We start from the raw sequence: 24,908 nt of genomic DNA on the forward strand, positions 1-24,908 counted from the left end.
TTTTAAATTATTGTTATTTTAAATTCAATCCTAGTTATATATGCACTTCTCGCATACTAGGTGGTTTAGTTGTACGTAAATCATTTAAGGTGACTAATAGCTAGACAATCGAATACATGGCTTTCTACTTTAAAGTTATTAACACACCAAAAACCACCGGACAAGCTATGAAGTAAATACGACACACTTAATATAACTTTGAAATTTTAGAGTTAGCAATTATACACTTAAGAACGCACCTCAGGGGTTAATATACTGCTAGCATAATCACAAAACCTCAATAATTATCACCTCAGCTAGTCTCGCGGGAAACGCCGGGAAAGATGGCTAATTATACTAGCAAATTAGTAGAAATTTGTATTTTTTTTTAATTAATGTAAACTGTTGATATTGGTTACTTAATATAATATAGTTGATCGGACAGTGTCGTAACTAGAGAAGCAAAGACTAAGATGCAAATGTATATGTATGGGTCCCCCTTTTTTGAGCATTGTAAAATTAATAGATACTTACAAAAAGACGAACTGACTTTATACCATGAGTATTCTTTAGTCCTTAGATAGCTGGATAGGATATTATTGGTAGATGTCTTGAATTTAAAATAACCGATAAATAATTTCATCATTGAAACAATCAACAAATTTATTTATGTAACTCCAGGCTCAGGAGTAATTTCCCCTTAATATTTAGATAAACAATTCCAAGTCAAAACGGACCAGGCTTTTACATTTTCATTGTATGAATTAAATACAAAATAATAATAAAATTATTATGAATCAAATTAATGGGCAATGAAAAACAAAAAAAAATGTTAACCCAGTGGGCCCCAATGCTGTGCAAGGCCTGCCCCTATGTTTTAATCGGATATAATAATTTAAACTTAAAATATTTTGATATTTGGTCACTATATTTTTAACAAGCGTGGGTATATCCAAAGTTAATAGACTTAAAAACTACAGGACTATTTTAAATAACAAGTTATACCAATATTCCTTGAAACTTGTAGGGTGTTTATAGCTTATTTTATCAACCCTTATAGGTAGCTAAAGGGTAACTCACACACATTTTACTTTCTTGATTCTTAATCAAGTAAGTATGGTAATTGAAATGAAAAAAAGTCTGAATTTTGAGATCTTCAAGAATTTGTATTAAATAGGAAAATAATAAAAATATAACTCAGCAAATGAGTCTTGTTAGATTCACATTGGCCAGGAGAAGTGCAGTGAAGTTATCTCCAATCGTTAATTCACTACAAATCTGTAAAGCTGAAAAACATCAAAAAACGTCCAATAAAATGTGTTTTAACTTTTTTTTAATGCTCTACAGTGAATTAACTATTAAAGATAAAGTTCTGAAAATCTTCACTGCAGTTCTCCTAACCAATGTGAATCTAACAATACCCCAAACAACGAAATCCACTCACTGGTTTCGGAGATCTATCTCACTAAATGAAAATGAAAATGATTTTTTGTGGGGCTGTTCACACCATAGATAATATAAGAATGGATAGGACATAAGAACTTATCACATGCAACTTTAGTGATACTATTTTTAAGGTTATATGGGGCAAATATTGAAATGATAATTGATAAATAATAATAAATATTTTAAATATTTAACAAAGTTTAGAGTTTAAGAGTAATTTTCCAGACACAAGTGGCACAACAATCAAAATACAAACTGAATATAAATATAACTGACTAACATGTTATCATTATTATTTAATAAAATAGTTTTGCACATAACCTTAAAAAGCCCCATATCGTCTTTCTCTCTTTACGTTCCCTCTTCACCGAAAAAGCACACGGCCCCATATGGAACTGGTATATAGGCATGTCCTATCCATTCTTATATTATCTATGGTTCACACCGAAATTTTTCTGGATTCAAATTCTTATACCGCTTGGGTATGATATCAGTTAATAAATTTCTAAAAATTAAAAATCAAGAAAGTTAACATCCTTGACTTGGCAATCGTTTTTTTTTAGCTCTTGAAAATAGAATATTTATTTAGTTTTTGTTAATTTTTTTGGTTACCATTGGTTACATTACTATTATAATTAGTTCATAATTATTGGTGTATACATTTTTGTTCACATAAATGTATGGAAAAAAAACAAATCTTTAGCAGTCGACGTCGAGCAGGACAGCTAGTATATATCATAAATTACACTAAACCTAAAAACTAAAAATATAAAAGTATTTGAAGTCAGATGCATCATTTTGAATAAGCCTGTACCTATAAGTATAATATAACTTCTACCAGCTATTATTGAACCCACCCATAGTTATTTATATAATATATATGAGTGTTAACTATCAGTTGGTGATTCTCCCCACCGCGAGACGTTTTACAGCAGTTGCTACCACAAATTATTTGGCACACTGTACTTATGGGAATGTAATTTTTGTTTGTGGGGACGTTAGCCAAAATCTAACATTTCAATTAAAAAAATTATTCATTAGTTAGTTGAGTTGTTGTACCGTAGGACTGTTTAAATTAGTGCTTCGTAACTACAAGTCCTGTGGCTGGTCTTGGGAGATATATAAAGAATTAAATTTAAAAAATATGCAAGGTACGGGATTGAACCCATGACTCACGCGTCGCCGGCCGGACGCGTATCAGAGAGCCACCGCAATCTTATCATATTAACCTTGATTTGCTTCCTCTTGGACCAGAGCACGGATTAAGGTATACGGTATAAGGTTTTTCCTTAATCGTGGGCCAGAGTGGCGGTGTGTACAACTGTTGAAGAGAGAACGCAGGCGCATTATGAACGATGACAAAATAATGCATACCAATTGCATTATTATTTATTTTTGCTACGGCATTATGTAAGTATTTATATCGTGTTAACGTGTTTTTACTTTTTAACCACTTCAGTCTGTGTTTTTAATAATTATATTACATAACCTCAAATAAGTATAACCTGCATCGCTACTGCGCTAGTGAGTTAAATTTGAACTAAAACTGCCTCAATAAGCGGTACCTATGGTTCTACGGTACCGCTTTAATAGGCGGGCGGGTGACAGTGGTCGGACCTTATCTTCTAATGCACCATTGTTCATTTCCAGTCTTGTTCTTGTCCGTGATTGAAATCCTATTCCGTCTTATCATAACTCGTTGGGAAACCATAATGTCCACGTACTAAGATAGACAGTGCTGTACTGTTGTAGTAGCGCTGAAAACATTGGTCCCCACTGTGTGGAACCTTTTGGTGGCCGTCCCCCGGCCCCCGCTGACCATGTCGTTTCCAGTCCTTTATATCTTAGTCCGTGATACCACAGTTCCGTGGTAATACTATTTTAAATCGTTTTGGAACGCAACAAGTACGCACCGAAACAAAAAATAAACATATAACTTCAGGTTGATGCGCAAGTCCCTTTCAATGTTTTCTGAGGTTCTGACTTCATATCACAGGTAAACTAGAATCCGGTCAGCCTGCTGATACAGTGTCGCTTTTATATTGATTATTGGTCTATGTTACCTCCAAATGATTATCCCTGCTCCCAGTGGCGCAAATCCGGAAATGTTTTCGGAAGTTCACTTTTTAATTGTGTCGCCACGGTTGTGGGATTCGATTCGGTCAGTTTCCAGTCGTGTAGCTTGCTTAAAATTCGTTGTTTGGCAGATATTTAGTATTAATTAGTATTTACTATTTACACTAATTTGTGTGGGAGTGGGGCGAAGCAGTCGTACCATACCTATAGTTACATGAATTAGCTAAGACCGTGGCTAACAACTACGTGTTCCTGCAGTGACTACCTGACCTATTATAACCTATAATAAATTTAATTTTATAGTTTCACATGTGTGTTGGAAAATAAGTGGATTATTTAATTTCTGTTGTGTTGAAATTTAATTACCTATACAATATTTACTATTTAGGTATAAATGCGTTCATCTGGACAAGTAGGCTTTTTCAGATTCTGAACGAACCGAAAACAACAAGTAGGTATGTATTATTATTTTTGTTATATTTTACGGATCGCCGTTAAAAATTTATATACGGGTATGCGATAAGGCCTGCATTAAAAAATGCGTGTTAAATAAATTGTTTTAACGTCACATTTCATTGATTTCAGAATCGTCGTTAAGATACTATCTAATGATCGAGATTCGTGATTGTTACTGTATCCATCATAATTATTTAATAATTGTATTACTTATGTAAACTCCTATTGAAATAATATATATGAAAATGAAATATATTTTTGTTTAAGTAAGTGTAGGTACCTACTACTTACTACAAAGGTATTGTCATAAGCTTTTAGCAAGTAAATTATAATTTAATAAATTGCTGTATTTGAGATTTGACGCAGCCACCATATTAAATTAAATCTACGTTTATATAATATTAAAAATTATTATACAATTAACTTTAAATAATATTTACTTTATCATGGCGATCACTATGTAACATCTTTGAATCTTTCGTATCCCTCATATTCGTATCTTTCATCGCCACTACATGTACATCACTATACATTCCATTATTTCCATAACAATAATCTAAGTCCTTAATAATGTACTATAAAAAAATAATATATATCATGTATAATATACAAAACAAGCATAGTCATGTAGAACTGTAGAAGAGGACAAGACCCAATCCGTATCCGTATTATTCTATGACAAGACCACACTACTACAGTCCACAAGAGCTCGCTGGTTTTCTCGGTAATCAGTTTATTCCTGTAATCGGTTATCGTATTCAGTCTGTGCGATCGGTGCAATATTAAAATATCATACGTTTGATAAGGGAAAAACATGTGCACTAAAACGTCTATAATATGAAACTGAATATTTTTGTATTTTGTGTACGATAGTATTATTAATATACCATGTTGGTTCTTACAAGTCGCATCGCAAGTAATATAATATAACAATAATAATGAATTAATGCAAGTATAGTTATAGATGTATGATATTACGTTTAGTGATTGCTGTTATTTTATCGTCACGTACAATTCACCTCCTACCCATTTACCACCATTTGCCTCCGTATTTGCATTTATCTTGCCAGGTTAGTGGTGACTGGATGTGTTAATAATATTATATATTGTGATATGTTTTAGATTTATAAACGTTTTATTATTTTCATAATTACGTTTTCACTATGTATATAAATGATACTTTTATAGTTCTGTTTTGACGTTACACAGCAAAACGTTACCTAACAATGTCAATCGCCGACGACGGTTGTCAGTGATTTGAATTCAATCATAGTCGACGGCAGTCGTGTTCCTATGGCCAAACACCACTATTAAATGTATCTTTCCTGCCGTGGCTGTTGATGTCTTGATTATCTACGACTTGCTCATCTGTCAACTGCCAAATACTGTAGTATTGCGGTGTGCGGACACGCTACACAAATTTAAGATTTGATACCAAATTTGTTGAATTTGATCCGTCCGGCAATGGTAAGTTGAATGTTGCGTTTTTTGAAAATGTGGAAACTGGTAAAATTTAGTTTAGAAATCGGACTAATCAGACCTACACCTAAACACGTAACATCCCAATTACATTAATTGCGTTGTTTCATGATAATTGATAACCAACTATTAGTTGAGGAATGATATTATTAATTTTTTATTTTAAGTAATTACTATAATTACATAATTTCATTTAAATTAATTTAGACTAAAAAAATATCCATTGTCGAATATCTAATTTTTACGCAAACCCACCAACGTTCGTAATAATAGTACTAACAGATATTTTCATTACAATATACTATTGCAGCATTTTAATTTTAATCCCTATTGCCATTTAAGTTTTCAGTTGGCAACAGATACCTTGGATGTAAACTTTGGCGCTTGTACCTTGCCTAGTTATGAATTACTTCCAAAAGTGTATTTAATGGTATTAAACTTTTCTACCAATTTCTTATTGATTTTTCATGCTTTAAAATTGCTTTACCGTCTTTATATTCAGTTGGAGACGCCTACTTTAGATACTATTGATATAATTAACTTATAATACAGATTTTATTTTGGTATTTTAATAGTAAAAACTAAACAAATACTGTTAAGTAGTTTTTATTTAAATCTGTGTTAATAAAACAGATAACATAATATATTATGCTTGGTGAAGTATTTTAAATCAAAGTATTATGTGTTGTAAATTAATGCCAAACCCTGTTCAAATAAAAAAAGGTGTATCCGTGTAACTGCTTACACGTGTAATGGAGACCCCTAGTTGTAATATAGATAATTTGGTATTCATATAAGAAAGATATTTTACAGAATATAAAGTTTGATTGTAGCATTGAATTGTGAATAGTGTAAATGAAATAAAAATAAAATATTTATTATATTTATTTTCTGTATTAACTACTATCACGAATTTGGTGTTTCTTTTAAAAAAAATATGCACAATAACTTATATTAATTGTTTTTCTAGGCTGGAATTGTAACAATATTTGACAAAGAACTTACACTAGCAGAATGTGTTGCCTATCTAAAATTTGAAAATTATGGCTGGCAGACTTTGTACAAAAATTATATGTCAAATGTTATTAAAGCACTTGATATTCATAGTGATATAAGCCGTTTGTATTTGCTTATCAAACTTGATGTTACAACGAATAACCTCGATGCAACTCTTTTTAAAATACAATATGAAGACAAATTAATCATATCTCCTGACGCAGTACAATTGACTAAAAATTTAAAAGATATTATACCAGATGCCGACCCAATTTACTTGGATATAGTCGGAGAATTTTATGCCAATAATGACAATAAACTATATGAATTCATTGATCAAATTACTACAAATAAAAGAAACTATCCTAGATTAAAAGAGTACAATGAACACGTTAATCATTTGGCTATTGTTAAGAATTTAAGAAACGGTTTCACAGTTCAAGAGTTTTTAAAGATGTGTCCTGATCCAGTTAATTACTTCAAAAATATAAAATTGAATTCAATGTCCACACATTATAATGAATCACTGTCTTATTTAAGTGAAAGGTAAGTTTTACTTATAACAATTTTGATTGTACTCAATACTCATCTTGGTCACAATTTTTTTATATTATCAGGTATAATCTTGTTTCAATGGCAAAGCTTCGCACTGAGTTGCTTAAACAAAAATACAATTTAACAAATACTGTTGAATCTTTACTAGCTGATCCTACACCAGTTTATTTAAAGAATAAAAGAAAATCATTCGGTAGTCGTCAACTAGTCAATTACAAGACAACAGAAAATATTGAATTTTTAAAAGAAGTAATTATAAAATTATTTTATTGATGTTTTTAGTACTATTATCATGTAATTTATAATTATTATAGATAGCATACCTTGATCATAAAGATGAAATTCTGAATCATATAGAGTCTGTAAAAACTGTACATAGAATTCAAGTTGAACAAGTAAATTATATTAATATAATATCTTTAAATATATCTTTGCTGTGATTTTTAAATTATGTTTATAGGCTAAGTCTATTGGCAAGTTAAACACTTGTGGATGCTGTTTCGATAATGAACTATTAACCAGTGAAGTTTTTTCCTGTCCAGCTGGACATATATTTTGTTCAGCATGTATAAAAAAGTAAATATTTACATTTTTATTAAACAGCCAAATATTATATATTATTAGAATTATCGAACTAAATTATTTTTATATTGTTTTAGAGGGACAGAAGTTGCAGTTGGTGGAAGTAAAGTAGATATTAAATGCTTTGCTGATTGTGGTGAAGAATTTAATTTAACAATGATAAAAGTAACTATTTATTTTTTATTGCTCAGTTGATAGTTGATTGACTTTAATTTTTATATTATCAGAGTATTGTTGATGACAAACTATATCAACGTATAATGAGGTTGAAGCAAGCACAAGAAATTAAAGCAGCCGACATTGAAGGACTTGAAACATGTGCATTTTGTGATTACTCTGTTATTTTGTCTCCTGATCTCAAAATTATTAACTGCTTGAATCCTGAATGCAAAAAAGAAACTTGCAGGTAAGAGCATGATTTTATTGTATAATAATTTAGGGGCAAATTACATACAAAATAATCCAAATTAGCGGTCGCCAACCTTTTGGACCTCGCAGACCATTCATGGGAATGCTCAATGGGGGGTTTAGGGGTTCAACCCCCCCCCCCTCCCCTATGGTCACTTTACGAATATAATATACTAGCCGACCCCATGCACTTTGTCGCCCGTAAAAAGGTTGTACCTGATCTACTCGTATAACTAATGGTAACCAATAATAAATAATTATTAATTTCTACTCTTATTCCTATCTACACGCCGATAAAACACACACAAAAGAATAAAGGTCAGGTTGCAGGTAGCTTGAAATCCACCGGTCGCTATGTTGTATATAGGTATACAATTTACACGTTTATTTTAATTTTTTCGAACCCTATATATTACAACAAGTTAATAAGAATCATGTTGAAAAAATTAATTTCCGAAAGCCTTTAATTTTAAGTTAGAGCTTAAAAAAGTTCACAATTTTTGGTATTTTACCTCGCATTCGTACAACTCAATATTTTACCGCGAGTTTGGAACTTTTCTGTTTTACTGAACAACCCATTTTAAAAATTTTTTTTTGTTTTAACATACATATACATTAAAGCATGCTGAAAATTATGGGAAAGTCTGAATTTGGCAGCCAGACTTATTTTAAAGTTATACCTAATTAAAATTTTTGAAATTTTCATATACCCAGTGTGGTCACCTGCTTGCTGCACTTGCTCGGACAAAACATCCCTCGACTTGTTATGTAAAACCACCATAGGTGAGTGTCAAAATATATTTTTGCACCATAATTTTTAAAAGTTTTTATTTTATGTATTTTTTTTAAGTTTTTAAAATAAAAAAATTGAAAATTGTGAACTTTGTAAGGCAGTACCATAAAAACTTATGATTTCTGCCAATTCATTTTTGCACCATCGTTCTTAACTGATTGTATGAATACATAGGTGTCAGAAAAAAAATTCAAAACTTTCGCGCAGGCGGTAATCTAGATAAACTATATAACGCTAAATTTAACAACACATATTTTGTTTTAAAAAAATTTCCAAATCCCCCCCCCCCCCTTATCCAAAATTCTGAGCACGCCTCTGGGACTACTAAATCTATACTTAAAATTCTACGGACCACTTATAGCTTATAATAACATTTTACATTATTAATTTATTACCGTTCAACTGATAAGTTTTGTATAGTTTATGAATATAAGGTCGATAATGCGATAATGATGATTGCATTATTAAGTGTTTATTCTAATTTGTTGTTTACCAAACCTACACAGCAACATAATACAATACTTTGATACATAGTGATTATACAATATGGGCTCGCTGGAAGGTTCATAAAATATTATTGCAAGTAACTTTCAAATTTTTTTGAGGACCACCTATTGACGACCGCTGATCCAAATTATATATTACTAGGTATTAAAGAAGATATTTTTTTTTTTGGAAGGGTTTTAGTACTATTGTTGTAATGTTGCTATGGTGGGGAAAAATTATTAGGTGCGTTTTCCCTGCAACGTCTCGGCTTCTAGACACAGAGTATTTTTGCCTTTTTTTATATATATTTTATGTTAAATTTTCAATTTATTGTAATAATTTTGCACATATTTACAGTACAATTCGATAAGAATTTTTAGAGATTATGAAAATTTGGAAACTAGTAATCAGGATAATTATTTATCTATGATGCTATATAGACCCTGTAATTGGTAAACAATGAAAGATGTATAATATAGTATGAATATTTTAAATCTGAACCATCTACATTTTTCTAAAGTCATCAATTAATATTATTTTGAATTAGGTACAACCAAATAGTTATAATGGTTTGAAGGAAAATGTTATGAATTTTCTTCTTCTAAATAATTACAATAATAGGATTTCAAATATTGATTGATTAATTATGAATGTCTTAATTATTTTTTTATTAGTGACATTCCAATTATGACCCCTGTTGTTTGTGTATTTTAAGATTTTACTATATTTCATTGTCAAAATACTAAGTATTATGATTATTTATTATTAGTACTTCTGTCAATCATAATATGTGTAAATAAAAAATGTAATTTCTTTAGGCAATGTCGGGAAGAAAGTCATTTCCCATACAGATGTGATCAAATAGAAAAAGCTCCAGAAGTAGAAGTTAGAACCATGATTGAAAACAAAATGACTGAAGTACTCATAAGGTGACCAAGTTGTATTTGTAGTTTAGACTTAGATAATTATAGTAACCCCATAATATACATATTCTATTAATTTTATAAATTTTATCGATTGTTCAATGTAGAATTTGTTATCATTGCAAACGTAAGTTTGTTAAAGAAGATGGATGCAACAAAATGACTTGCAGCTGTGGTAAACAAATGTGCTACATCTGTAGGCAGCCAGTCGACTCTAATTATGGCCATTTTTACCACCAAGCAGTGATGGAAAATAAGTGGGTTTTGTTAACAGTCAATAATTTATTTAATATATTATTGTTATATATTTGAATCATAAATTATATTGTAAAAAAAATATATTTATGATTGATTATTAGGTGCCCGTTATACACAGATGAAAATATTGTACATACTACTGCTGTAGAAGCTGCTGCTAGATTAATAATAAATGAACTGAAAATAAAGAAACCGGATTTGTTAAGAAATATTGATTTAAATAAGATTTTGCCAGCCTTAAAAAAATCAAATAACTCTCCAAACATTCAGGAATCTGCTTTAGATATAAATAAAGTAGTTGCTACAGTCATTGGTCAAAATGTAGAAGATATTAATAATCTCAAAGATATGAGTGAGTGTTTTTCTTAAGACATAAAATCATATTATGATTAATGTATTATAATTTAATTGTTTTCTAGGATCATTGGAACCTAAAGTTAAAAAACGAAGATATTAAATTGCATTTTATCAACAGATTTGAAATTGCAAATTCTTATAAATGTTATTGATTACAAGTGTAATTTTGAGATCAGTGTTCTTAATTTTTATTTTCATACTACCAAGTTAATTGTGTTATTTATTTTTTAATTATGTCATAGTCATTCCTTATAATATATAATATAGTTAAAAGAAAAATATTTGTATGTAATGTAATCAAATTTAATTGGATGTATTAATAGAATAAAAATATCATTACATTTACGATTTACTATCTTAAACTATCAATAAAATTTTTTATTCTTTTACCGGTTTTACCTTAATTTTAGATTAAATTAAGTATGTTTACAAACTAAATCTTTCAATGATAGTTAACACTGTATTAATTGACAAATGTATAACATTACGTGGCATCTTGTGGATTTGTGTTACAATCATGAGAATCATTCAGAATTTAAGAAAAAAAAAAAAGAACAATTGAAGCAGTGGTGGATTGGGACTTGGGACATAAGGGCCCTGTATGCGCTCTATATGAGGGGCCCGGGCTATAGCCTTCTGGTAGAAACGATTTTATGAGAACCTTAGCTCCTTATAACATGTATTATGCTTCATTTTTTTATGTTATTTGTCTATACCTACCTATATTTATTAACGCACAAATAGCTTTTTAAATACTTAAATAAATTTTAAATTAGTCAATAAAAACAATACCTAAAAGATAATAAATACAAATAAATACTTTAAATTCCACTTAATAAATTCAAAATCTTCTTTTTTTTCTCTTAATTAAGTCATTAGTACTTCTTCAACAAAAAATATAGTCATTAATAAAATATGGATAAAATTTAATAAAAAAAAAAAATCATTTTCATCTTAAATTTATTACAAAAACTTTGTTAAAAGTAAATTGGTACTTTTACCTGATTCGTTTATAATTCTTTCAGAGCTGGGAATTTTATCCTTTTCAATACTAATAAGTAGTAACGCTTCCAAAAGTTCTTGTCTTAATGAAGCTCGCAAACACGTTTTATTAGTTTTTAGTTTTGAGAAACTACGTTCACGATTAACTTGAGACTTAAGAACAAGCAAGTGTTAATATTAATTTCTAAGTTAAATATGAATTAGTGTATGCTGAAGAATGAAAATTGTATTTATGTAGAAGGCAAAATACAAATGGAAGACAATATTTGCAATCATTCTCTGAAAATGAAAATACAAGTTTTAAGACTTAAGTAGGTATATGTTATAAACATAAGTAAAGTACTTGAAAATCCTACACATTTACCTGAATTGTTTGAATTAAAATCATCTTCTTATATTAACTAAATCTAAATTAATTTATCTTTTTTGGAAACTAGGATTCCAGTTGCACTAGTTCAGGTTCAGCGTTCACCATTCAATAAAATGTATGAAATTTGTAAGACAAGACGTATGTTAGGCTGGTGCGTTATTGTTTTACACCAAATAAAAATAATCAAACAACAGCTATGGACATGGCGGGCGTAGTGAACAATATTAAATGATAACAATACACGGTAGTTGTTTGTCGACAATACATGACAATGGTTGTCCGTGCCAGCGATCGGCTACAAGGCGACGATTAGAAATAATTATTTTGTTGTAAGCAGTTTATTTAAATTATTTTTTCAAATGTACATGGGGGCATGTGCGATCGCATCCCTTGCCAGTCCGCCACTGAATTGAAGGCCCCGGTGCAAAATCTAGGTACATTCATTTTTAAAAATTGTTCAGGAAACAAAAAACTATCTAAAAAAATGGTAAATGAACCAAAAATTAAAAACTTATTATTTTTTTTTGTAAGAATAAGATACATCAATTAAACCCATTATCTACGGTTTAAATGTTATGTTCATGTCAATATTAAAATTTGAATAGAAATGTTGAGAGCAATGACCAGTTATGTCTAAACGTATTTGGTTTTTGCGCCCAATGAATAAAAAATGGATTTATGTTTTAACAGATACGTCGGGAAATTTAAAAATCAGTTTTTATTATTTTATTTCAACAATTTTTATTGGACGTATTTAGTTTTTGCATAGATCAAGATTTTTTTTCTGAATATTTCTATACTAAAATATCATTTTTGAAAAAATTTGCACATAGCTGGTTATTGCACCAGGGCCTTCAATTATGTCACAACTATGTTTTTTTTAGATTCTGAGTGGAGCCGAGAATATTTATTTTTTTTTTTTTATCCTGTATACAAAATTTATACCAGAAGAAGTGCTTTGATTTCAACATATAGTATCCCATATTTTAACAAATTGGATCAAGATGGTACTTTAGATAGGTCATATTTTGATTTTCTCCATAGTTATTTAATGTTACAGGAAAAACTACCAACAAATTACGAAAAAAACGGGATTTTTATTTCTAATGCTTTGTTTATTACCATAGAAACAAAAAAAAATAAATTAACGATTTTAGTTATTCTGTTGTAATTTATAATAATAGTTATAAAATATCCAGACTGACAAACCATCTATGCTAAGAATTGTTTTTTCGAATACACTGATATTTAGCAAGTTCACAGAATTAGTACTTATTGTTAATGGAATGCGAAGAGCTTTTTATCTAGATATTAAACAAAAATCAAAACCACCAACCATTTTAGACGATATATTTTTAATCGTATGTACAAGAAATTAGATTATTTTTTTTAATTTTTAAAAAAAGATAAAATTTGAGGAAGATTTGGGTATTAAATGGATAGGTAAGTGTTTTTTTGATACAAATCAGCTAAAATTCTAAATTTTTTTTAATTTTAAATTTTTCTAAAAAAAATGATACAATACATTTAAAAAATAGCATTTTCAAAATTGTAAACATTTACCATAATTACTTACATAATAGAATAACAATGTTCATTTAAAAATATTTTTACAAATGGATAGTCAATTATTGCTTCATTAATTTAAATAAACATGGTCTGAAGCGACGATTAATGTCAATGAAAAATGTGAGTATATTTTCTTATCACATACAGAAATTGTTTTCTAAGGAACAATAATAAAATAGAAGTTAAATTTATTTTTCATAAACCATTATTATGTCATAACAATTAGTAATATTTATGTACACAGCCTTAATAATTAAAAACAATTGATATATTATTATGTTATTTAGAATAATTAAAACTTCAAAATAAAAAAACTGACTAAAAATGAGATGGCAACATATGGTAATTTCCAATTGAAATGTACAAAAAAATGTTTTAAGTGGTAGGTTACAAAAAATATTTTAAAGTTGTAAATATTCTATAAAACATTTTAAAAATTGTTAACACACAAAAACATTTTAAGTTACTTATAGTTCATGTTCGGTATGCGTCAATACTGAAATTGAGTCTTTGACTGCATGAAACACAATATTTTTGATCTGTAACTTATCCTCGTGATTAGTATGACTGTCCGTTAGATGCCGGAACTCTTGTGTCATACGAAATGAATGATGGACGTTTTCTGGGGATACAAAATCTTCAGCTACTTTTATACAATTGTGTAAATTTCTGACCTAAAAAAAGACAATCAAAATATAATATAAATTTAATATAAAAACATTATTTTTAATTAAACCTTAAATGAATATCAGATATTAATATCCAATTTACATATGTATTTTATACCTGGTGAGGTGCACCTGCTGGAATGAATACTGCATCGCCATAATACTGAACGATTGCATATCCTTTGATTCCGTATTCTCTATACAAGCGCTCCCTAAGGTACTCATCTAGATAGTGGGACTGATCGTGTATTGGATCGCTGAATTGTTCCAGAGGTGTACCGTGTTCAACTGAGACTTTGATTAACAAATCCCTAATCGAGTCAGCATCTGATGCATGGTAAATATGCCACAGAGCGCCCGGAGTTTCTCCATGCACGTAAATCCGTCTCAATGTCAAATCATCACAGCCGGCTTCTTCAATGACTTGTAATGCTTCCCTTACGTGCCAATCGTAATCATAGTCTTTGCAGTTCTTTGTGATTGCAACGTAAACCATAACATTAACAGCATCTGATATGTCCAAATGCAGGTTTGTGGTGCCAACTTTTTTGTGAGTTGTACCTGCATTACCATAAGCTGTATACATTTTTGGGCCCAAATCTGGTCGAATGTAGCAATCTGGAAGATGAGAAGCCAAGTTGTATTTACCATTACGGTGAGTGTACTCTTTCAGTGGTAAGCAATTCATCAAATCTCGAAATCTATCAGGTAATGTTTCTGCAAAATCTGCCGAAGCCGGCCAGTCTTTTAGTTTCAGTAGCATTACATTGCCCTGTTTATCAAACAACCTCTCCTCAGCATTTTCAAAACCATTCCAAAACTTGCTCATTGGTTGGTCTGAAATTACATCACTAGTGGTACAGTCAATCAAGTCATTAATTTGATTGCCAAAATCACGAGAAAATGATTCTGGATGCCATAGCGAAGAGTTTAATTTATTGCCAACATCGCTCACTAATACGGGTTGTCCACGTCTCCATTGTTCCTGAAAAATACAATACACATTAAATTGTAACTAAAAAAAAATGACATGTAATTAATTGTATATTCAGTTTACACATGAGTGGCTGCATGTAAAGAAGTAGATCTGACCATGTATATGTCTAAATATTTTTCTTTTCTAACAGTTTACAAATCCATCACTACTCTAACTTTTCCATTTATTATTACTAATATTATCTCAGAAGCTCTCATAATTCAAAATAGTATAACATATCTTACATAATTTTTTATACTACACTATCAACCCATTAATTAAAAAATGTATATCAATTTTAACACAAATTCCAAACACTGTGTCTATATAATTATATTGGTCTATAAACTAGGGCTGGAGAGTATTTTAGAATTCAGTATTTAGTTGTTGCTGAAAATATCATTTATATCTATAATTTATATAATCATAATAATTACCAACATAATTTTTAAATAAATAGTTTTTCTAAGTTTAAACATTTTTACTGAATATACGGATTACTAAGGTACAGTGTTGTTTTCAGTATTTACCAAGATAGGTATGGAATTTTTGATAATTATCGATATATGTTATCTGTATATTGGTAATTTCTGAAAATCAGCAAATATTGGATACCGGTGTCAACATTTTAAATACCGCCAGTCCTATTAAAGGTAATGATTTCTTCAACCACTTGACTCAAATACCCATTTAAATTACTTGACTTATCTTTTTTTAAATTAAATTGATTTATGATAACAAACTCTAGTTCAAAACAAGAATTTTTAAGCTTTACATCATATTTAAACTTCTTAAATATTTGCTATTTTGCCGATTTATTACTATTTTCAATTTACTAACCACATATTTCATTTTTTCCAGAATAAACTTATACAGTTTTATATCTCTAAAATTTAGACATTTTCTAATTTTTAATATTCTTAGTATACTCTACTGTAAAAATAAATTCTCTATTTCTATGGAAACTTTATATTTTTTCTTCTGTATATTTTGCTTTCCCGAATCATGCATAATAATAAATTAGTACATTTCTTAAAAATTTTAAAATAATACTAATAAAATATGGAAATATTATAAAAAAAGTATTTTTAAATACCTGAAAAATTGTATAGTTAATGTCACTTTTTGGATCTAATAAACGTAATAGATGTCCTTCACACAGCCACATATGAGGTGGTGCATGGGTTTTATCATCCGACAATAAAGATAATTTGGGTGGAAAATATTCTTTTTTTTTGATGATATGTCCAACTGTATAAATTGCATCTTCAACATTATTTCTTGCAATACTAGTACTACCTTTACTGTCAGATTCAACTTCTTGAGTTCCTTTAGTTGAATTATCATCACAAAACTTATCCAAATACTTTAGATATTGTCTCTTCATTATACCTTTCATTCCTTCTAAACTGTGTTCTTCTTTATCCTTTGTATCAGGAAATTGTTCATAGATTTTAAGAAGATTGTCAAAAATAGGATCAGCAGAATTAGGAGGGAAAATCTTTTCCAATGTTTCATTGCAACTACAATCTAAAGGTATGTTATGAGTATGACATGTATCATGCAAGAGCTCTGAAATAAATTTTAAAGTATTCCCAGCCAATATTTGGGTTATGAAAAGTTTTTCAATCTGATGTTCTTTCTCGTTTGAACAAAGTAACCAAATTTTTTTGTTAAAATTTCTTTGTACAATGGTTTGTTTTTCAATCAGTTGATTACCATCAAGTTTGGCTTTAAAGCAATCGATACAAACTACAAACCCACATTTACGGCAACACCAGTGGTGGTTGAATATTGTCGTTCTACAAACATCACACATTTCTCTAATTCCATTAACACTTTTTTTCCATAGTATTTGCCGTGGTTTTCCGTTATGTGGCAAATTATATTTTAATGCGTCTATTTCATCCTTAACAAACATGCAAAATTGACCCCCTGCATCTCCCAAAATTTTTGTTGATGCTTGAATATCAAAATCACTAGAATCAGATAAGTGGGTATTAGGTAACCACAAACTCAAATCGATACTTTCAACATTTTTATGAGGATCTGGATATCCAGCAACAGCCAACATTCCAGACTTTTGAAATCTTAATTGGCGGAATTCATAAAACCTACACGTAATACTATCATAATCACGTTTGGTCAAATTATCTTTCATATCGTAAACACGACATTCAATACATTTATCAATCTGTGGTGGTAAAGTAAGACAAATACTTTTTTGTAAAAATCTCTCATAAGTCTTTCTAAAGTATTCTATTTCAGATTCATTAAAATAAATATTATGATTAACTTTTTGACAAGATTTTGGAGTTTGCAATGCAATGTGAATCATGTCATCAACTATTCTTTTTTTTTTAGTATTTTCAAAATAGGATTGATCTTTGGGAATTCCACAGCTACAATTTCTATTATTATCATTATCAGTAGTAATTAATTCATCTGAATGTAATATTTTTCTTTTGTGATTTGTTTCTGTTGATGAATCATTTTTATTTAATTGTTTTAAATTATTATCAAAATTATAATCGTCATTAGACAAGTCACTATTAATTTCCCTTAAACATTGTCTGAAAGCATCGTCCAAACTCACTGCTGCTTGTATGCATTGTTTATTTTCTTCATATGTATCATCATATGTATCATTAATCACACATTCAACTAAATGATCTAAACAAGAATTTTCGCTTTCTACTTTGAACACATGATTTGTATTACTTGAAGGTGATAACTCTTCTATGGACATTTTACATCTTGAAATGGAATCTTGATTATCATTAAATGTACCAGATATGTATGTATCAGATAATATTTGATCATTATAACCTAAACAACATACAAAATTCATTATTTTAAAAAAAATTTAGGTTTTTTATTGTATTACTTGTTGGTGATAACTCTACTATGGACATTTTGCATCTTGAATTGGAATCTTGATTATCATTATATGCATCATTTGATACACAATTTTCTAAATGTGTAAATGATTTGTCTTCTAACTCTCCAACAGTTATAATTTCATCTATATCAACAACATTCAAAAATCAATAAGTACCAATTTAAAGCTATTTAAAATATTATTTGGAAAAAAAATTTTTTTTAAACAAATATGTTTTTGGGCATGGTACAGATATTATTATTTTCTAACCGATTTTACGTAACGCTTTGTTTATTATCATAGAAAGGAATAAAATGTAAAAATAACTTAATTGCCACTAGGTATATTATATACAATTAATGGTTACTTTTTAATATAATAATAATTAATAATAATTTTTGATAAATTATCTTCAAAGTGGAAAATATTGAGTAGCGTGCTACGTTTGTCATTTGGTTTCTGTCAGTAATCAACATTTGAGGTAGAGAAGAAAGTTCTTAACTTAAAGAAGTTAAAGAAAGTTTTTGAAATACAAATTTTTTTTTTAAATGAAAATTTAATTTAATGAATGTACTTGTCAGTTTTGCTAGTTATTACCAATTGGTGAATTAGCTTTGAGGCTCAGGCTTAAGTTAGGTTCAAACTAAACTGTGTCATTTCATGTTCCATATATTTATTAAGTAGGAAACATAATGTTTGTAACAAGTTCCTAAAATTTAAATATATTTAACTCTAAACAGTAAAATATGAACTTGGCCTTAGGCAATTGTAGCAAGCGATCACTATTTTTAAAAAATTAATACAACCAAAAATATATTTTTGCATACAATTATTGAATAAAATTTCTGTTTAAACTGAACTTCCTGTTATTTTCTGATTTTATATTCAAAATTGGCTACTATACATAATTTTCCAAAAATAGCAATTTATTTGAGCAATTTTGAGGCTTCTTATACCACTAAGTAATTACATATAATAATAAATACATTACACTTACATTCAATAATTTTATCTGCATCAGAAGCGCTTATCACTTCCGTATAATCGCTCATGACTTTCATTCTAAAAGTAAAATTAATGTTAGGTTACTAATAAGTAATATATATTTTCTTAAAATAATGTTTATGGGTACTATTTGCTTTTGGTTTGACATACATTATATTTCAAATCTATCAGATTATAAGGACCATAATAAAGTTGTTTTATTTAAAACAAAAATGGTACATAAATAGAAGCTTGGTTTGTAACTAAGCAGAGAAAATATCTACAAATAGGAAACTTATAAATCTATTTGAAACATAATATTGTACATAATATTATATTCAGAGGTCCGGCGTCGAGCTGGACCCCTAGGAATTTTAATGTTATCACTATAGTCCGTTACTAGTTAACTGCAAAGCATGAATACCCAATACGGTCTCTACAGGAATATTGCTGAAGTGAGGCATCACACACAATGTATTATCGGCATGCTTACTCGACGTCTGTTTGTAGCTGCACATCGTTACCCTGCGCTTCGTTCAGCGGTAACGTATAGTTGCTGGGGCCGAACATGGTTTTAGGGATTTGCAAGACGAGCAAAACCTACTTCACACGACGGCCAGACATGAACGAGCATTTCTTTCACAGACGAGCAGCATAATATGAGGCTGTGGACGGACGGACAAACAAATCCCAAACGACGGACTGTGTGGCCTGCGGTAGTCCTGATGCACAAGGGACGTCAAACTCACAGCCGTGCGTGGGTGTGTGAACAGTGAGAAAATCACGACGGCGGAACGGTGGCCCGGTCAGAGGCGGTTTAGGAGGTTTTCCATAAGAAATGTATTTTCCAACGTCGTCCTCTCGAATGGTCAATGATGCCCTTATCAACAACACAGTACTTTGTGTATACATACTATATTATGGTATATTATGATCTAAGGTAATCTTTGTGCGGCCGTCAGCCGTCGATCGGCATCGGTCGAGGTGCGCACGCACACTGTTATCAACGCACACCGGGAATCATCGGGATACTGGTACATGGAGTAACAATATGGGAATATGAGATCTCGGGCTTGTAGAAGAGTCTGATATTCCGTATGATCACGATGACAAGGATAATAGAACAAGGGGACCAAACTCCGCTCGTGATAACGTCCCGATATTGGTCGCACGATTAAACGGCCACATGTTGCGCTGCGTACGCTTGGGTCGCTACTCGCTACTTTGACCCGCGTTGTATAAGGATGTTCATGTTTTTAGCGTTTTTTGAAAAATGTATGTGTTATTTTGAAACATAACCCTGTTTACGTTTTATAGACTGTAGCTTGTATGATCAGCAAATTGTGTGTATATTTAATAAACAGTCAACATTCATGAGAAACAAATTCGAGTGTACGTTATTACAATATATCGGTATGAAACCATCGTTCCATGCATAGACGTCTAATATAATATTATACTATACGTCTATGGTTCAATGTGTGTATGGTTTTGGGGTCCGATAGACCTTATACTTAGTGGGTGATGGTGCATCGAAATATCGAATAATATCGGGATCAGACTTACTGTGAACACAGATATATAGGAATAAAATGAATACCATCTCAGTGGCGGATCCAGGGTGAGTTAAGCGAGGTTAACCTTAAATCGCCGTAGTTTTCTTTTGTTTAGCCAATTTTAGAACTTTTTGTACTTTTGCCCCCCCCCCCCAAAAAAAAAAAATTAAGCCTAGGATCCGCCACTGCCAGATATAGTGTCAACCACAGTCCACAGACTAAGATAGAATCTAACTAAACCTTGTCTTAGGTTATGTTAAGTTTAAATTCATATAATAAATTACCTATATCGGCTATATCATAAGGCTGTTGAAAGCGGGTCGTTTTTTCGGACATTTAGACCAAAAAGCAGAAGAAAAAAAATACACTTCCAGTCCAAATTTAATTTTAAAAAAATATTCGAATCCCATATTTATTATAGTTTTCATATTGGCTTTCCTTAATTATGTAGAAACAGATTTTCAATTTTTTTTTTTTACTTACACTAAAGTTAAGTTGAATTTTTAAAAGAAAAAAAATGTATTTGGTACGATGCTAATTTAACAATACAACTGATCGAAAATCCATTTCCTACATAACCAAGAAAAAAGAATAAGGAATTTAAATTTATTTTCAATATTAAAATCTGGCTTTTGGTACTGGGTGATTTTTTCTTCCGCTTATTGGGACTTACAATATATTGAAACTTTTTAATCGCAAAATATGTCATGCAACTGCGGACTGCGTACCTATGTTACGGATTTCCAAGAATCTTATTCGTAGCTTATCTAATATCTTTAATTACATAAAGCGTTCGGGGAACTCTTGCACACTAATGATTAATAAATAATGATCAGTCGCACAACACTCAATAGATAAAGAATATTGCCTAAATCCAACCCCTTAAAAATGGTTCGCTTTCAACGGTCAATATATACAAATACCAATAACATACCTAATATTGATTGTCTCCTACATGGTACATTGTTGCCATAGATTAGTATATATTGTTGCTATAAGATCTTTTCAACAAAATGTTGAATACTTATATTCAAAAATATAAGAAATATCCATTTGAATGCGAATACTTGAATGTCAAGTATAGGTATCTCGTCATCGACTAGGTTACTGTAATATAATGTGTTTTGAAATCAATATCGGCTGTGGTGCAAAATTCAAGACATGCTGAACTCTTATTTTTCAGTTAGTCCACAAATGGCAGAAATATTATGTGGGTGCTCATTTCAAAACTGGAGGTACTAATCTTCCCCAAGACACCCTCCAAATTGCACCTATGTATATTGATATATCATTGTACACAAAACGACGAAAGACATTCTGAAAAGAGACCAGCAATTGCACTCAAAAAATTTAAGATCGACAGAACAGTTGCGTTTGTAATTTTCATGGTTGATATACTTGATGAACCCATTGCACCAAATAATTAAAGCCGTTGGTCTATTAAATTTTTTCTTCGGTATGTACTCAATCTATGGATTGAAAATAACATGTATCAAAATACCAAAATTACAAATTCATTTCAACACTTAAAAAATCTCGATATAACACGTATACATAAATACATTATACACAAATATAATATTAATATATTATAATAATTATCATATATCTCCCATTTTGCGGTCTACCGCCATTTTGTACACTAGTTACCTAATTACGTGATTTATACAATATTATAGTACAAAACAATTTTGAATTTTGTACATGAATCTAACTTATCTAATCTATACGTCAGAAACATGTATTTAAAAAAATATTAATTAATTAAGCAATGTGTAGAATTTTTCATAGTTGTATCATTATATTGTTTTTGTGGAAACATAAATTACAATTTCTAATGGGAAATATGTTATGAAAAAAAAATAATAATAAACCTCAAACAATAAGGCAAAAAACATCTTGCTGTTAGTAAATATTTGATTTAAAAAGAGAAAACATTGTTAACCGTGAGAGTATTTTAACACTAAATAAACACATGATGGAAAAAAAATACAGAAACATAACTTTTATATCAGTTACAAATATTTGTCAAAATGATTAATGTTTTAACCAAAAATTAAAACATAATTCAATAGATCTTATAAATTAAAGATCCCCGAGGTCAACACTTTCAACAAAGCCATTTGAATTTTCATGTTTGTCATTTGTTCCTGAATTTAAAGTTTGTTTTGTACCATTTGAAAGTGTATGCTTTCGATATTCCAATAAACCCCATGATACAGCTTCTGCCTTTTTAAGTTTTATTTCTACTTTGGTGGGCAACATGGACACACAACTTGTATTAACGTCGATAATCTAAAAATTAAATTAGCATTAATTAAATATTTAATTTTGAAACTAAAAATGGCAAATAAATACCCCATAAAGTTCCATATTTTTAGAAAACACAGAATTGTCAAAAGGGAAGTTTAGTTCCACAGATAGTTTAACAGGAGATAATTTCACAAAAGAAGTGTTTGGGTCATATTTCTTTGCAAAGATTGATATTACAACCCAGGGTCCAGTCTGATGCCAGTCTAAACGGCAGTTAGTATGTCCTTGAATTTTCTGTAACACATAAAAAAATCATTGAAAATTTTTTACTTTACTAACAAAAGCAATAATTACATGAAATTACCGTTTCTTTAATCCAACAATGTTTTCCTTGAGAACACCCAACTTGTTCTAAAAATGCATTGAAATCGGACGTTTTTTTATTACAACAGGACCAATATTTCATACCCTCATGGAATATAGGTACACCGGGATGATGGTCACAAGTAAGATTTCCTTTTCCAGCACCTTCATAGGCCTATAATATTTAAACTTTGTTAATAAAGACAATGTTTATAATTTTTTTCAAATAAAACATAAATTGATAAGACCTGTTTGCATCCATTGTTTTTACACATAGTACCAATTGGAATATCAGTTGAACTATTTGTCTCGTTTCCATTAGTATTACTTATAGCAGAAGCGGTCATTTGTTGTAAGTGAATAGAGGATATGGTCGGTTTAATATTTATCAATGGCAAATTAGATGACGGTCTCGGTAACGAAACTGATTTTGGGGCATGATATTCAATGACATCAACTTTGCTTTCTTTATCTGGAACATACTTTTCGGGCTCTTTTGGCTTTTTACCATTGTGGTAACCCTTTGTGCAGCCCTTAAACATATAAATATTTAAACACATAAGTAATATTAATATAATAAAGTATAATAAATATAAGAATTACCTTTATATTAAGAAATTCAGTAAAATCGGTACATTTCTTTTTACAGCACGACCATCCCTTGTAGGCATCATGAAAAAAAGGGTCACCTGGATGATATACGCAAGAATCTAATAATTAAAAAAAAAAAGACTGTTAGGTAATTAATTATCAAACAGTTAAATATTTAGATTGAATTAACAGGGGAATCATCTATAAGTACTTCGTACTAAACTTTCAATGTAAGCGTAGCAACTTTTCCACTATAAAGTACAGACTTACAGTAAAAATTATTTATAACAGTATTGAAGGGACCATGACTTATTATGTAAGTAGGTAATATAGTAGTTGCTTAATCTATTTATCCAATAGGTTGTACTATTGTAGTAACCAATTAGTTTGAATGGATTTCTCGGTCGTGCCAACCAATTATTTCAAAATGTAATGCTTCTTACCGATTGCTAGGTTTTTTTCTTTAAGCATAGGTAGAATAATTTTCGTGTTAAAATAAAATAGGTACAACCTACCTTCAGGATTATTGGCTTGATCAAATTTCACAGCACATCCACGGTTATAGCACAAAATCAAATTCGAATCGTCACACATTGTCGGTTTTAGTTAGTATTAACTTATAATTGCTTAAATAGAAGAAGGTGAAAATAATAAAATATAAACTTTATACAATAGACGAACAGCGGCAAATGGCAGTGGAAACGAGGAACATACACACAATGCCAAAAAAAATTGAATAATTGAAATGATTGCCAAAAGGAACGCTAGCTGCTAAGTTTTTAATCACATAAAGCCGAAGATGACAGTGTTGCCAAAAAATATATAATAAACTCAATAAATGATTCCCGACTATTCTCTCATTTAAATGAAAACAAAAATATTTATTTAAAAAAAATAAGTA

General features: G+C 29.9%; 3 protein-coding genes across 7 annotated transcripts; 1 reads left to right on the forward strand and 2 right to left on the reverse strand.

The window, feature by feature from the left end:
• The first annotated feature begins 3,772 nt into the window (after positions 1–3,772).
• LOC132951661 (uncharacterized) lies at positions 3,773–11,188 on the forward strand. 5 transcript variants are annotated; one of them, XM_061023489.1, is made up of 13 exons: positions 4,721–4,873; positions 4,942–5,027; positions 5,167–5,424; positions 6,407–6,978; positions 7,050–7,236; positions 7,302–7,382; positions 7,448–7,563; positions 7,647–7,734; positions 7,797–7,975; positions 10,075–10,185; positions 10,287–10,436; positions 10,539–10,789; positions 10,857–11,188. In XM_061023489.1, exons 3-13 carry the CDS (start codon positions 5,422–5,424, stop codon positions 10,892–10,894), a joined length of 1,776 nt encoding a protein of 591 aa, XP_060879472.1. In that variant the 5' UTR covers positions 4,721–4,873; positions 4,942–5,027; positions 5,167–5,421; the 3' UTR covers positions 10,895–11,188. The 5 variants fall into 5 exon arrangements, with proteins under 5 accessions (XP_060879473.1, XP_060879472.1, XP_060879470.1 ...); XM_061023490.1 differs by lacking the exons at positions 4,721–4,873; positions 4,942–5,027 and adding an exon at positions 3,773–3,956; XM_061023487.1 differs by having other exon boundaries at positions 4,721–5,027; positions 5,146–5,424.
• A 2,451-nt stretch (positions 11,189–13,639) lies between these two features.
• Positions 13,640–20,508, reverse strand: LOC132951660 (lysine-specific demethylase 3A-like). Its single transcript, XM_061023485.1, has 6 exons — positions 19,738–20,508; positions 19,258–19,322; positions 18,267–18,404; positions 16,476–18,208; positions 14,522–15,388; positions 13,640–14,409 (listed from the first exon to the last, which is right to left on the reverse strand). Exons 1-6 carry the CDS (start codon positions 19,812–19,814, stop codon positions 14,203–14,205), a joined length of 3,087 nt encoding a protein of 1,028 aa, XP_060879468.1. The 5' UTR covers positions 19,815–20,508; the 3' UTR covers positions 13,640–14,202.
• A 1,868-nt stretch (positions 20,509–22,376) lies between these two features.
• Positions 22,377–24,743, reverse strand: LOC132951663 (cysteine and histidine-rich domain-containing protein morgana-like). Its single transcript, XM_061023491.1, has 6 exons — positions 24,523–24,743; positions 24,020–24,126; positions 23,665–23,949; positions 23,418–23,591; positions 23,159–23,347; positions 22,377–23,095 (listed from the first exon to the last, which is right to left on the reverse strand). Exons 1-6 carry the CDS (start codon positions 24,599–24,601, stop codon positions 22,886–22,888), a joined length of 1,044 nt encoding a protein of 347 aa, XP_060879474.1. The 5' UTR covers positions 24,602–24,743; the 3' UTR covers positions 22,377–22,885.
• Between the last annotated feature and the right edge of the window lie 165 nt (positions 24,744–24,908).

The sequence above is a fragment of the Metopolophium dirhodum genome, chromosome 9 (genome assembly GCF_019925205.1).
Source record: "Metopolophium dirhodum isolate CAU chromosome 9, ASM1992520v1, whole genome shotgun sequence".
Lineage (NCBI taxonomy): Eukaryota > Metazoa > Arthropoda > Insecta > Hemiptera > Aphididae > Metopolophium > Metopolophium dirhodum.